At 54.0% G+C, this 14,711-nt stretch overlaps 1 protein-coding gene across 6 annotated transcripts in view; it reads right to left on the reverse strand.

The window, feature by feature from the left end:
- PRKD2 (protein kinase D2) overlaps positions 1–14,151 on the reverse strand; it is a 44,708-nt gene extending 30,557 nt beyond the window's left edge. Inside the window, exons 1-7 of one of the 6 annotated variants that reach the window (XM_063600425.1) lie at positions 14,020–14,135; positions 13,543–13,706; positions 12,991–13,166; positions 12,144–12,369; positions 11,322–11,726; positions 9,056–9,194; positions 6,117–6,248 (exon numbers count right to left, since the gene is read on the reverse strand). In XM_063600425.1, coding sequence (XP_063456495.1) covers positions 6,117–6,248; positions 9,056–9,194; positions 11,322–11,726; positions 12,144–12,369; positions 12,991–12,998 — 910 coding nt within the window. In that variant the 5' untranslated portion in view covers positions 12,999–13,166; positions 13,543–13,706; positions 14,020–14,135. Of the gene's footprint in view, positions 1–6,116; positions 6,249–6,674; positions 6,825–9,055; positions 9,486–11,321; positions 11,727–12,007; positions 13,167–13,542; positions 13,707–14,019 lie in introns of those variants that run through there. The other 5 variants (XM_063600426.1, XM_055104306.3, XM_034945996.3 and 2 more) reach the window with 5 other exon arrangements.
- Positions 14,152–14,711: the final 560 nt, after the last annotated feature.

Consider the following 14,711-nt stretch of genomic DNA (forward strand, 5'->3'; position numbering starts at 1 on the left):
AAAAGGCACTACTACCCGTAAGTGTATCAGCCCCTTCAGGCCCGCCCCTCCTTAGAGTTCTGCCCCAAGTTCCAGCTTGTAGCCCCACCATCACCCCATCTGTCCCCCAGACCCTGAACACACCCACACCCCTTTTCCACTCCAACAAGGGACACCTCAAAGGTTCCCCCCAAAAGCTCCGTCCCCAGTTTCAGCTTGTAGCCCTGCCATCACCCCATCTGTCCCCCAGACCCAGAACACGCCTCACACCCAAAATTTTCCCACTCCAACAAGGGATACCTCAAAGGTTCCCTCCAAAGCTCCACCCCTAGTTCCAGCTTGTAGCCCCGACATCACCCCATCTGCCCCCCAGGCCCTGAACACGCCTCACACCCCACCTTTTCCCACTGCAACAAGGGATGCCTCAAAAGTCCCCGCCAAAGCTCTGACCCAGCCCCAATCCTCTATGGTAAGCACCTCCTTCTAGTCCTCCCCAAAACTCCTGTCCATCTCCCTAGAGACACCTGTTCCCCCTTCTAACCCTGACCTTCCTTTTTCTGAGGCCCCTTTGGTTCCCCCTCTTTCCCCAGCCCCAACTTTCCAAAAGAAAATGCCTCTCCTCACCCCCACCCCTAAGGTCACTATCCCTCCAGGTCTGCTCACCCCCCGTACCCCACTTTCTCTTTTCTGTAGATCTGAAATCCAGGCAATCCCTAAGTAGTGTGATTAAATCTTAGTAGTGTGGGCCACGCATGGTGGCTCACGCCTGTAATCCCAGCACTTTGGGAGGCCAAGGCCAGCTGATCACTTGAGGTCAGGAGTTTGAGACCACACTGGCCAACATGGCAAAACCCCATCTCTACTAAAAATACAAAACTTAGCCAGGTGTAGTGGCACACACCTGTAATCCCAGCTACTCCGGAGGCTGAGGCAGGAGAATCACTTGAACCCAGGAGGCAGAGGTTGTAGTGAGCTGAGATCACGCCACTGCACTCCAGCCTGGGCAATACAGCGAGACTCAGTCTCAAAAAAAAAAAAAAAAGAGTTCTCAGTTGTACTCAGGTTCATTGTACCATACTAGGCAGAAGTATGACTTCTTATTGTCTTATTTTATTTTGTAGAGACAGGATCTCCCTGTACCCCAGGCTGAAGCACAATGGCACAATCATAGCTCACTGCAGCCTTCAACTCCTGGGCTCAAGTAATCCTCCTGCCTCAGCCTCCTGAGTAGCTGGAACCACAGACATACGCTACCATGCCCAGATAATTTTTTTATTTTTATTTTTTTGTAGAGATGGGGTCTCGCTACGTTGCCCAGGCTGGTCTCGAACTCCTGGGCTCAAGTGATCCTCCCACCTCAGCCTCCCAAAGTGTTGGGATTACAGGCATGAGCCACTGTGCCCTGCCTATTTTATCTTTTAAAATCCTCATCCATGGAGAAATCAGCTCAACTCCCTGTTTCCCACTGGACGTTCTGTATGTGTGCTCTAATACATCTCCAGTGATTCCAAACGATTCCAGGATCGCTTTCTATTCTGGAGTGAAGAATGTTCCTCCAGCCTTTGGGAGCCCTTCTGGTACCCGCCTGCTCCGGGCTTTCCAGTTCCACACCTCCTCATTGTAGGCACTGTCTTGGCTGCATGCTGTAATCACGGAGGCAAGCTTGGAGAACGGTGTTGGCCCTGCAAGAAGAGCTTCAGCAGGGCAAATGGTCTTTGCACACAGGAACCATTTCCCAGTGTTGGCCTTGAATCACTCATATGCTTTCCAGAATTTCAGAATCTTATCTATAACTCTCAGAATGAGTCTCAGGACAGAGTTAAACTCCTGTTGGAATGTAGTCATTTGGGGTTCTCTTGCCACCATAGGAACTGGGACCATCATCTGTGATGCTGTGCCAGTGAAGTCTGTGCTGATAACCCATTAGGACTTGATGACACCAGGGCTGTACCATGACAAAGACTGCATATGCTGAGACCTCGAGAGTTGGATATGGTGTGTGGACGATGGCAATATTTATAAGAGCTTTGAATGCACTGAATCAGTATCTGCAGGCCTAGAGTCCTTAAATAATACAAGTATACTTTGGACTGCGTGATGATCTGGAACACAGGATATTGGAGAAACTGGATTTCTTTTTTTCTTTTCTTTTTTTTTTTTTTGAGACAGAGTCTCACCCTGTCACCCAGGCTGGAGTGCAATGGTATGATCTCGGCTCACTGCAACCTCCACCCCCCCAGGTTCAAATGATTCTCCTGCCTCAGCCTCCCGAGTAGCTGGGATTATAGGTACCTGCCACCACACCCAGCTAATTTTTGTAGTTTTAGTAGAGACAGGGTTTCACCATGTTGGCCAGGCTGGTCTCCAACTCCTGACCTCATGATCCGCCCGCCTTGGCCTCCCAAAGTGCTGGGATTACAGGTGTGAGCTATCGTGCCCGGCCCAGAATCAGGATTTCTGTACAAGCGTGGCACCCACGGAGCTAGAGATGCTGTCTCAGACCTAATACCCAATGGAACATCCAAGAATATGGCTCTAATTGCAGGGCACGCCATACAAAAATGGAGGCGCATGGGGCCCAGCGCAGTGGTTCATGTCTGTAATCCCAGCACTTGGGGAGGCTGAGGTGGGTGGATTACTTGAGACCAGCCTGGCCAACATGGTGAAACCCCGTCTACTAAAAATACAAAAATTAGCCAGGAGTAGTGGTGCGCACCTGTAATCCCAGCTATTTGGGAGGCTGAAGCAGAATTGCTTGAACCCAGGAGGTAGAGGTTGCAGTGAGCCAAGACCACGCCACTGCACTCCATCCTGGATGACGGAGCAAGACTCTGTCTCACACACACAAAAAAATGGAGCCACAGGGTCTCATCACAGAATGGATGGTCCTCACCTGTCATCTGTCCTCATAGCCAATGCAGGTACATGGCCTTCATCTGTAGGCAGAGCCCCGATTTCAACATTCTCACTCAGAAGCATGAATAACAGGAACAGAGGACCTATATAGATCTTGACACTTGGGCTGAACCTTGAGACATCTTGGCTTAAAGAACTGTATGTTTTGGACAGGCGCGGTGGCTCATGCCTGTAATCCCCGCACTGTGGGAGGGCAAGGCGGGTGGATCATTTGAGGTCAGGAGTTCAAGACCAGCCTGGCCAACGTGGTGAAACCCCGTCTCTACTAGAAATACAAAAATTAGCCGGGCAGTAATGGCGCGTGCCTGTAATCCCAGCTACTCGGTAGGCTGAGGCAGGAGAATCGCTTGAGCCTGGGAAGTGGAGGTTGTGGTGAGCTGAGATCGCGCCACTGCACTCCAGCCTGGGTGACAGACTGAGACGCTGTCTCCAAAAAAGAAAACCTGTATATTTTTAAACTATGATTTAAGGAGATATGTATGGGTGCTGTTATAGACTAAATGTCTATGTCTCCCCCAAAATTCTTATGTTGAAACCCTAACCTCCAATGCAACTACATCTGGAGACAGTGCCTTTATGGAGGTAATTAAGGTTAATTGAGGCCGAAAGAGTGTGGCTGTAATCCAATGGGACTGGTAACCTTTTTTTTTTTTTTTTTTCTGAGACAGAATCGTGTTCTGTCACCTAGGCTGGAGTGCAGTGGTGTGATCACGGCTCACCGCAGCCTCAACCTCCCAGGCCCAGGTGATCCTCCCACCTCAGCCTCTTGAGTAGCTAGGACTAGAGGTATGCACCACCATGCCTGGCCAATTTGTTGTATTTTTTAGAGACAGGGTTTCACCATGTTGCCCATGCTGGTCTCGAACTCCTGGACTCAAGCGATCCACCATCCTCCCAAAGTGCTGGGATTATAGGCATGAGCCACCATGCCTGGCCTTCCTTATAAAGGGAAGAGATACCAGGGATCTCTCTCTCCATGTCCCATGTGAGCACACAGTGAAATGATGGCCCTCTGCAAGGCAGGAAAGCAGGCTACACCAGAAACAGAACCCTGCCAGAATCTGGATCTTTGTCTTTCCAGCCTCTCACAATTCCAGGGATTTTGAGAAGTAAATGTCTGTCATTTAAGCCATGCAGGGTGGTATTTTGTTAAGGCAACCCTGACAAACTAAGACAGGTGCCAGGTTGACAAGAGATGGACCCTGATAGTCATGTTTATGTGTCAGCTTGGCTAGGCGAGATCCACAGTTATTCAGACACTAATCTAGATGTTGCCATGAAGGTTTGTTTGTTTGTGTGTTTTTTTTTTTTTTTTTTTTTTTTTTGAGACAGAGTCTCACTCTGTTGCCAGGCTGGAGTGCAGTGGCACGATCTCGGCTCACTGCAACCTCTGTCTCCTGGGTTCAAGTGATTCTCCTACCTCAGCCTCCCAAGTAGCTGGGACTATAGGCACATGCCACCACGCCCGCTAATTTTTGTATTTTTAGGAGAGATGGGGTTTCACCATGTTGGCCAGGGTGGTCTCGATCTCTTGACCTCATGATCCGCCTGCCTCAGCCTCCAAAGTGCTGGGGTTACAGGTGTGAACCACTGTGCCCAGTCAAGGTTTGTTTTTTCTTTTCACCTTCTCAACCTAGCTTTTCCCCGACTCCAGGAAGAACTGGGAAGAGAAGGCCCCATGGAGGTATTTTCTTTTCTTTTCATTTTTTTGAGACAGAGTTTTGCTCTTGTTGCCCAGGCTGGAGTGTAATGGTGCAATCTCAGCTCACTGCAAGCTCTGCCTCCCGGGTTCAAGAGATTCTCCTGACTGAGCCTCCCGAGTAGCTGGAATTACAGGCGTCCACCAACACACCGGCTTTTTTGTATTTTTAGTAGAGACGGGGTTTCACCATGTTGGACAGGCTGGTCTCGAACTCCTGACCTCAGGTGATTCACCTGCCTCGGCCTCCCAGAGTGCTGGGATTACAGGTGTGAGCCACCGCACCCGGCCCAGTGGAGGTATTTTCTGGATGTGATGAAAATCCATAATCAGCTGACTGTAAGTGGGAGAGGTGATCCTGCTTGTTCTAGGTGGGTCTCATTCTATCAGCTGAATGTTTTAAAAAGCAGATCAGAGACTTTTCGGATGAAGAAATTCCACCTGTGGACATCAGCTTCAGCTTGTGCCTGAGTTCCCACTTGCCCTTCCTGATAGGATGGATTTTTTTTTTCTTTTTCTTTTTTTTGTTTTGTTTTTGTTTCTGTTTTCAGAAGGAGTCTCACTCTGTCACCAGGCTGGAGTGCAGTGGCACGATCTCGGCTCACTGCAACCTCCGCCTCTCAGGTCCAAGCAATTCTCCTGCCTCAGCCTCCCAAGTAGCTGGGACTACAGGCGTGTGCCACCACGTACGGCTAATTTTTTGTATTTTTAGTAGAGACGGGGTTTCACCATGTTAGCCAGGATGGTCTCAATCTCCTGACCTCGTGATCCACCCGCCTCGGCCTCCCAAAGTGCTGGGATTACAGGCATGAGCCACCGTGCCCGGCCTTTTTCCTGTTTTTGAGCCAGGGTCTCGCTCTGTCACCCAGGCTGGTGTGCAGTGGTGCAATCAGGGCTCACTACAGCGTCGAGCTCCCAGGCTCAAGTGATCCTCCCGCCTCAGCCTCCCAAGTGGCTGGGACCACAAGTGTCTGTCACCATGCTTGGCTAATTATTTTTTGTACAGGCAGAGTCTTGCTATATTGCCCAGGCTGGTCTTGAACTCCTGGCCTCAAGTGATCCACCTACCTTTGCCTCCCAAAGTGCTGGGATTACTGGCCTCCCCCACTGTGCCCAGCCGGATTTGAGTTGCCTAGCCAGCCCACACAATTCTGTAAGCTGATTCCTTGCATATAAATATCTTAATATATATCTCCTACGGGATCTGTTTCTCTGCTTGATCCCTGATAGAGGCCCCACCCTCTTCTGCTCCCCTAGGCTCTGTTCTTAGGCCCCTACTTGTCCCTCCCAGCTCCACCTCCTAGGCTCCGCCCCTAGACCTGAGCCCCGGCCCAGCCCCACCACTCCTTCCCCAAGCTCTGCTTCTGGGCCCATCCTTCTTCCCATTATTACTTCCTAGGCTGCGCCCCCAGCTCTGAGACCCGCTCCTCCTCCCCACGCTGTCCCCGTGCCAGGACCATTACGCTCCGCCCCCGGTGCAGAGCCCCGCCCCAGGCCCCGCCCCCAACCCTTTAGCTCTTACCATCGCACTTGAGGCCCTGGCGCACTAGGCCGAAGAGCATCTCCCCGCAGTGATCACAGAAGGCAGGCGCCCGATAGGAGTGCACCGTGAGGGCGTGCGGGCGGATCTGGAAGTCCTCGAAGGTGGCCGAGGCTGTAGGCGGAAAATAGGGGTGGATGCTTGAGGCGGGGTAGGCCAAAGCTTTTCCAGACCCCACGTTCCCTGATTTCTCACAGTCCTCCCAGCCGCAAGGTGTGATCTTTCCTTCCTTCCTTCATTTGCTCTCATACTACATTCTGCCTGGGTTCAAATCCCAGCTCCACCTGAACAAAACACATATATCCCTACGCCCGGGGCAGGGACAGAGCGGGAATTGGGGAGTTGTTTAACGGGCAAGGAGCTTCAGCTTCGCAAGATGACAGTTCTGGAGACTGGCTGCACAACAGTGTGCATGAACTTTAAATTACTGAACTGTACGCTTAAAAGTGCTTAAAATGTTGTGGGCTTTTTTGTTTGTGTTTGTTTGAGAGTTTCACTCTGTCACCCAGGCTGGAGTACAGTAGTGAGATCTCGGCTCACCATAAGTCCGCCTCCCGGGTTCAAGCAGTTCTCCTGCCTCAGCCTCCGGAGTAGCTGGGATTACAGGCATGCGCCACCACACCCGACTAATTTTTGTATTTTTAGTAGAGACGGAGTTTCACCATGTTGGCCAGGATGGTCTCAAACTCCCGACCTCAGGTGATCTGCCCGCCTCGGTCTCTCAAAGTGTTGGGATTACAGGCGTGAGCCACTGCACCCGGCCTAAAATAGTAATTTTTATGTTATGTATATTTTACCAAATTAAAAAATTTTTAATTAAAAATACCACCACCAACAACAAAAAAGAACAAGGATAGACAGTGCCCGGTGGCTCACATCTGTAATCCCAGCACTTTGGGAGGCCCAGGTGGGCGGATCACTTGAGGTCAGAAGTTCGAAACCAGCCTGGCCAACATGATGAAACCCCATCTCTACTAAAAATACAAAAATTAGCCAGGCCTGGTGCCGCGTGCCTGTAATCCCAGCTACTCAGGAGGCTGAGGCAGGAGAATTGCTTGAACCCGGGAGGCAGAGGTTGCAGTGAGCCAAGATCATGCCACGGCACTCCAGCCTGGGTGACAGAGCAAGATTCTGTCTAAAAAAAGAAAAAAAAAAAAAAAGCCCAGTGTGGTGGTGCATGCCTGTAATGCCTGTAGTCCAGCCACCTCAGGAGGCTGAGGCGGGATGATTGCTTCAGTCTGGGAGGTAGAGGCTGCAGTGAGTGGTGGTCATGCCACTGCATTCCAGCCTGGGTGACAGAACAAGACCCTGCCTCAAAACAAAATAACAGGGCCGGGAGCGGTGGCTCACACCTGTAATCGCAGCACTTTGGGAGGCTGAGGTGGGCAGATCACTTAAGATCAGCAGTTCCAGACCAGCCTGGCCAACAAGGTGAAATCCCGTCTCTACTAAAAATACAAAAATTAGCCACGTGTGGTAGCAGGTGCCTGTAATCCCAGCTACTCGGGAGGCTGAGGCAGGAGAATGGCTTGAACCCAGGAGGCAGAGGTTGCAGCAAGCTGAGTTTGCGCCACTGCACTCCAGCCTGGGTGACAGAGCGAGACTCCATCTAAAAAAACAAAAAATAATAAAAATGACAAAAACAAAACAAAACTCAGGTTTAGGGGAGAGACAAGGATGAAGATAAAAATTCAAGTGAGGCCAGCTTATGATATGAAAGAGTACTTAAAGCCTGAACAAGGTCACTAAAGGTGTAAATCCAGACTTCTGTCATTCATTCATTGAGCCGGTTTCACTGGGCACTGCAGTATGCAGGAGCAGCAGGGAAGACAGCCATGAAAAAGGCAGCTGCCCCCACCCTCAAGAGGGACCAAGGGCCATAGACTGCTCTAAGGTGCTGAGAGCATGCCCATCTATACTACTGGAATAGTGAGTGGGTGAACTGGCTTCTGGCTGTGTCTTAGAAAATCACCTGGGGGCTTTTAAAAATACTGATGTGCAGATCCCATCTCACTTTGCAGAGATTCTGATTTAATTTAGCATTTTCGTGGCAGGAGCCATGGACCTCATAACTTTTTTTTTTCTTTTTCTACTTTTTTTCTTTTTTAGAGATAGGGTCTCTCTCTGTCACCCAGGCAGTGACATGATCGTGGCTCACGGCAGCCTCAAACTCCTAAGCTCAAGAAATCCTCCCACCTCAGCCTCCCAAGTAGCTGAGACTACAGACGTGTGCCACCTTGCCCGGTTAACTTTTTTTTTTTTTTTTTAAGAGATGGGGTCTCCTTATGTTGCCCAGGCTGGTCTCAAACTCCTGGGCTCCAGCGATCCTCCCACCTCAGTCTCCCAAACTGCTGGGATTACAGGTGTGAGCCACTGCAGCTGGCCCATTTTTTACCTTTATATTAAAGCATAACACAGTCAGTTACAGATCCAACTCCTTCTTCTCCTCTTTTCCCCCTTCTAACTACTGCACTTGACTAGTTTTATAAATAAATAAGTATAACATATGTTCAGGAAAGGCCGCACATCACAAGTGCACAGCTCAATGAATTTTCAAACTGTACAAAGCGTGTCACTAGCATCCTAATCCATAAATGAAAGTTTAGACCAGTCCCTAAAGAGCGCCTTCATGACCCCACTCTGTAACCATCTTCCAGAAGCCCCCAACTCTCCTTATTTTTTTTTTTCAGAGGGAGAGAAAGGGGTAGAGATGGAATCTCACTATGTTGCCCAGGCTGATCTCGAACTCCTGGGCTCAAGCGATCCCCCCAGCTCCAGCTCAGCCTCCCAAAGTGCTGGGATCACAGGCGTGAGCCACTACACCCGGCCTCTCCTGACTTCTAACTCCCCCTACCCTCTCCTCCCCCAGATGCCCCGCCCCCACCCGAGGCCCCGCCCCCAGGCCGGCCACCACCTCTCACCCGACAGCACCACCTCCACCAGGTCGCCCTCCTGGATGTCTCCGGCCGAGCGCACCAGCTGCAGGAGGTTGGCGGACGTGGGGTCATGTTTGAAAAGCAGGATCTTGTCGTAAAGGCCGTAGAAGCCACACTCAGGGAACTGAGGGGCGGGAGAGGGATGTGGCGACGGAAAAGCTCAGAGCCGCCTTCAGCAGCGGGCGGACTGTGACCCTCCCAGGGCAGGGCCGGCTGTTTCCCCCGGAAACGCAGAGACCCCGCAGGCCCTCGCTTCCTGCCTGCCCCCTCCCAACCCCAGCGCGAGCCGGGCAGGATGCCAGCGCCCCAATTGTACGGGGAGGGGGCGCCGGCGTGGGTTTGGTGGCTGGAAGGGGGAGCTGGGGTGGGAGGGAGAGTGGCTCCGGGAGCGTGGACACCTCGAATTTTCCGGAACCTGGCGGAGGTGGGAGGGGATGCTGAATGAACACTCCCTCCCCTGTGCCTCCTCCCCAGGCTCACACACCCGCCCCCCAGCTTCCTTCCTGGATCTGTCTATTGTTGTCCCAGTTACCTGGCTCCAGGCCCAGCACTGGGGTGGGGCGAGCTGGAAGGAGGACTTTTCGGGGCTCCTGGGAAAGTGGGGGGGGGGCGGGGGACTTGGACTCGAGGGCGCTGGAGATAAGGAGGGCGCCTGCCACCCAATGCTCAAAGGACCCAGGTGTCTGGGTCCTCAGCTTTGGGGGCCTGGGGGCAGGAAATGAAACCTAGTAGAACAGAAAGTGAAACTGCCCCGGTGGGGCCTCGGGAAGGAAGGTACGCGGCCCTAACACACCTGGACCTGGCAGAAAAATAAAACTGGGGTGAAGCCTGAGCGGGGCAGGCTGGGGACTTGAGCACTGGACAAAGAAGTTCACCCAAGGGACAATCTGCCCCCGTACCCCCACTGCCACCAGCTTCCCATGAAGTGGGCTGAGTTGGGGTGGTGAGCTGGGCCTGCTGGATTTAGGCATTTGGTGGGCAAAACCCTATCAGTTCTCACTGCTAAGAGAGAGTCCACAGAAGACCAGGAATGCCTTGGCCCTGACCCCTTGGGAAGTTTTTCTCTAAGCTTCAGTTTCCTTGTCTGTAGAATGGGGGAGCTGGCCCAGTTCCCCACATTTCTCTGATGCCCAAAGGATTCATTTCCAGGAGTCTGAAAAGATTCTGGAATTTGGATATTTTGGGACTCCAACATGCTCACATTATAGAATTATACATTCTAGATTCCAACCTGGTATCACTATACATTTTAGGATTTCAATAACCTAAATAAGCGGTAATCTAATATTTTAATATTCTAGGAGTCTGACAAGCTAGGACTGTGCTCTTTGAATTCTTTAGAATTCAAGGACCTCATCCATCCAGCATTCCAAAATTCTAACATTTTAACTTTCTAGGATTCAACAATCTAGGAATCTAATATTCCAGCATTTTAATGTTTTACTATTTCACAAACCTAGAATTCTAATATTTGAACACGAACATGGGGGCAATTTAATTGCCTAGGATGCATATTCCAACAAGTTATTATTCTAATATTCTAACATTTCTACAGTCCAGTACTCCAACACAGAAGCCCACTATTCTTTTAACATTTCACGGTTTAGACGTGGAGTTCCACCTGGTTTCCTCTTGCCATAACACCAGCTGCCCACCCTGGGGACCCTGGTGTCCAAAATTAAGAGTAGGCTAACAGCACTGTGACTAGGAAAGGGAATAGAGTCCCCAGGGTCTGTAGGAGTGCCTGCCCCCTCCACACATATCTCAGGCTTAGGGGAGGGCAGAATTGGGCTCCGAGACCTCACTTGCCCCTGGCAGCTAACTCAAGCACCTGCACCCACACATGTCACCGGATCACCATGGCCAGCCCGGGTTCAATTTCTCCTGTTTCCACCAAATGGGAGGCCCGGGATGGGCCTGGACGTGGAGGTCCGCCGACATCTGCTGCCCTTTCCTCCCCTGTCTACACCTGGCTGGCCCCTCCCTTCCTCCCTGTTTGCTGCAGAAAACAACGACATGCAGGGACATGAAATTTGGGGAGGCCTCTGGGGCACCCCACCCCTGCCCAGTCCTCTCTCAAAGGTATGGTGGGGAGAGGGGCAATGGAGGGGGGCAATGCCCCCTATCCCTCCATCACCCAAAGCTCAGGTCTCCTTCCTCCCTCTTCCGCACACCAGGCCCCAGACCCCTCTGCCAGCGCCCCCTCCTTCAACCTCTCCCCGAGCTGGATCCAGGGAGCCTGCGCCCTCACCTTCTGGTCCACGATGGAACAGGCCAGCTGCTTCACATGAGCCAGCTCGGAGGCGGCGGGCAACAGCACGAACTCGCGGGTCAGCCCGATCTGGATGTGAAAGGAGACCCCGGAACCCGGGGCCGGGATCTGGGGCAGTAGCGGTGGCGGCGACTGCAGCTCTAGGCCTCCGGGGGGCGGAGGAGACCCCGGCCCGGGAGAGCCAGGGAGCCCGGCGGGATAAGAGGGGGCGGCGGCCATGGGGGGAGGCCGGGGACCGGCCGCCTGGAACCCACCCGGGACCCGGCCGGGGGGCCCCGGGGGACCCTGGGTTCTAGATCCCCGGGATCTCGTGAGCAGGTGGTGGGAGAGCGGGGATCCGAGAAAAGATCTGGCAGGCGGAGGGGACCTGAGGATGGCGGGGTCCTGGGAAGGAGAGAAAGGCACTATAGTGGGTCAGAGGCCCGGAATCCAGGGCTCCCAGAAGATCAGAAAGGAGAAAAGTAGTGGGTTGGAGGTCCCAGCGATTGAGATTCCAAGAAGCCTAAGAGGAAATCTAGTAGGTCGGGGTCACAGGGATCAGGAGAGCCCGCGATTCAAAGGCCCCTTCCCTAGAGGAGGGAGATTGAGAAGGGGGCAGAGGGAATCCCAGGATCCAGTGCTCCAAGAAGAGGATCCCACTCAGAAGGCGGCCCGGGGGAATTCACCTTGGGGGTGGAGGGCAGGAGTCTCTGAGTCGGGGACCGAGTGGATTCCAGAGATAAAGGGGTTCGCAGGGACCCGACCGGCCAGGGGATGGGCAGAGGGGTCCCGAGGGCCGGAGTGGGTAGAAGGGAATCTCACGAGTCGCAGAAGTTGGAGAAAAGTTCGGTCGGGAGCCGTGAGGAAGGGGGCGTTGCCGGAGCGGGGTTGGGTGGGGGGCAGGGAGGGTCGCCAGGCGCCAGTAGCTCTTTTCCCCCTCCAAAGTTTAAGTCGGCGGCGGCGGCGGCGGCCCAGGAGGAAGTGTCCGGAGCGACAGTGCAGTCGACCAATCGGCGCGGGCCTCGGCGACGCCAGAGAGGGGCGGAGCCTGCCGACGGGCCGGGGGCGGAAGGGGAGGGTGGGCCCTGTGCCTCCGAGTTGGGGGCTGGACCTCCGCCTCCAGGGTCCGGGACAAGGGATGGTGTGAGAGATGGAGGGCAGGCAGGCGAGACCAGTTCCTTCCCTGAACACAGCCAAGCCTGGAAAGTTAACTTTTCCCTCCGCTGGACAGGGAGGGGAAACACTATCACCTACCGCTAGTCGCAGGCGTCGGGCTTGGAGGCCACTGGCCCTTTAAGGAGGGGAGCCCTCTCCGGCAGGCGTCCGGCGCCCGTGGCAGGGGACGGGTGGGAAATCGGTATCAGGTCCCGGCCCGCTCTCTGGGTTCGGCCTCTCTGTTCTCCGAGCGTCACCCCTGCCCTCCCCGCCGCGTCCCAGCCCAGGGAAGGGGGTGCTGCAGAGCGTCCCCCCCGCCCCAGCCCATTTAACACATGGAAAGACCAAGGCCTCCAGATGGGTAGGAAGGGCTCGCCTTAGGTCTGTCTCCAGCGATGGTGGGCAAGGTGCATGGCGCTAACTGGATGGGTGGGGAGGGTCCATCCCCCCGCCCACCCCAACCCCGCCTTAGGATAGTGTGGGGCTGCCCCGAGGGAGGACAGCACACCCATACCACTTCATAGATGCAGTGTGTCTCCTGGGGATGTGGAGTACGTGTGCGTGTCTTTCTCTCCATGTGACTTTAGGTGAGTGGCTTCTCTGTGAGCCTCAGTCCCTCCATCTGTTGGGACTGTAATAGGACTGACCCCACATGGGATGGTGGGAGCCGACGCCATGGTATACGGGTGCCTGGAAACGCAGCAGTTCAGTAAGAGGTGGTTGTCTCTGATAATATGCGGAAAGGGGTGGCCACCTCCAGCACTCAGGCTTTGATGGGTGGGCACACCCATTCAGTCACCCAGCAAGTATCTGTGAGGACCTACTGGGTGCTGGGTGGGCCCTGCTGTAAAACTCCAGCCGCTACAGGGGTCAGGCTTGATCTCTCCTCCCCAGCTAATAATCAAATAGTGGCTACCATTTAGTTTACACAGAATAAGCTGAAGCCTCAGAGAAGCAAAACGTCTTGCCCAAGAACCCACAGTGAAGTTGCTTGAGGGAAGCTGCCCCACCCACCCCTTTGATTGACAAGCCAAGGCCTAGGTTTGAGCTCTAAGAGAAGGGCCACCTGTCTGGCTGGGATGCTGGCAGGACTGGAAATGGCAGGGCTGGCTGGGGATGGGGGCTGCCAGAAGAGCCCCTCTTCCTGGTGTACGGCCGTTGGGGGTAGCTGAGGTCGGTACAGTATCGATTCTGTCACCACATCCGGGGGCTGGGGCTGAGGAAGGAAGTCTGAGGCTGGAGTGAAAACCCAAACCACCACCTGGGGAACTGCATCGAGCCCAGAGGGATGGGCAGGGAGCACACCACGTGGAGCCCATGCAGGCTCCCCTTGGCGTCACCTAAGGGCCTCCTGCCCACCTGCACCCTTTTTCCTGAGGGGCAGATGACTGTCCCAGCAAAACGCTGCCATGTCCTGAGTGTCCAGACAGCGGCCTCCATCCTTTCTCGTATGTTCACTGGGGCCTGCTGGGGGACTGGGGCACAGCCCTTTACAACCCAGGAACTAGGCATTAGTGCCCTGTGGCAGAGGTGCTAGGATTACCGAGGACGTCTGGCTGGTAGGTGGTGGAAGCCTCCTCAAGACAGGAGCAGCGGTCCCCTCCGTCTCATCTGGAGCATGTGGACACCTGCTCCCTCTTTTTAAGGCTGTGGACCTAGTGAAATGCCATGTAAAGCACTTAGTACAGTAGACATGGACCACTGAGAAGGGAAAGGAGGGACGCATCAGGACATGAGCCACGAGGGCTCGGGCACCTGCGGCACCTCCTCCCAGCATGGAGGAGCCTGCAGCTTGCGCCCCAAAGCCATCATCCTCCACTGGCAGGTGCAGCCTTTTCCCTCCCTGCTCCTTGTGGGCCTGGGATGGGAACAGGAAGGGGGTTTACGTCCTCTGGGCACCAGCCCTTTGGCCTCGCCACCACCCTCACACATCCCAGGCGGGGCTGAGGCTTCAGCTGGACTGTCATCATAGTATCTGCTCCCCAGGGCTCTACCCCTGGGGAGGGAGCACTTAGGGACAGAAAGAAAGGGCACAAGGAGATTCGGTCCAGTGCCTCCACTTCTCTCCACCCACACCCCACCCAAGCTCTGGGCCCGTCTCCGGCCCCTGCTGCCCTACCACAAAACCCCAACCCATCATATCCCCTCTCTCCAAACTCCACCCAACCCAGGCAGAGCCGGTCACTCCTCCCCCAAAGTCCCCAGTGCCCTCAACAGATGGCACCGTCACCCATC

This window comes from Pan paniscus, chromosome 20 (assembly GCF_029289425.2).
Source record: "Pan paniscus chromosome 20, NHGRI_mPanPan1-v2.0_pri, whole genome shotgun sequence".
Classification (NCBI taxonomy): domain Eukaryota; kingdom Metazoa; phylum Chordata; class Mammalia; order Primates; family Hominidae; genus Pan; species Pan paniscus.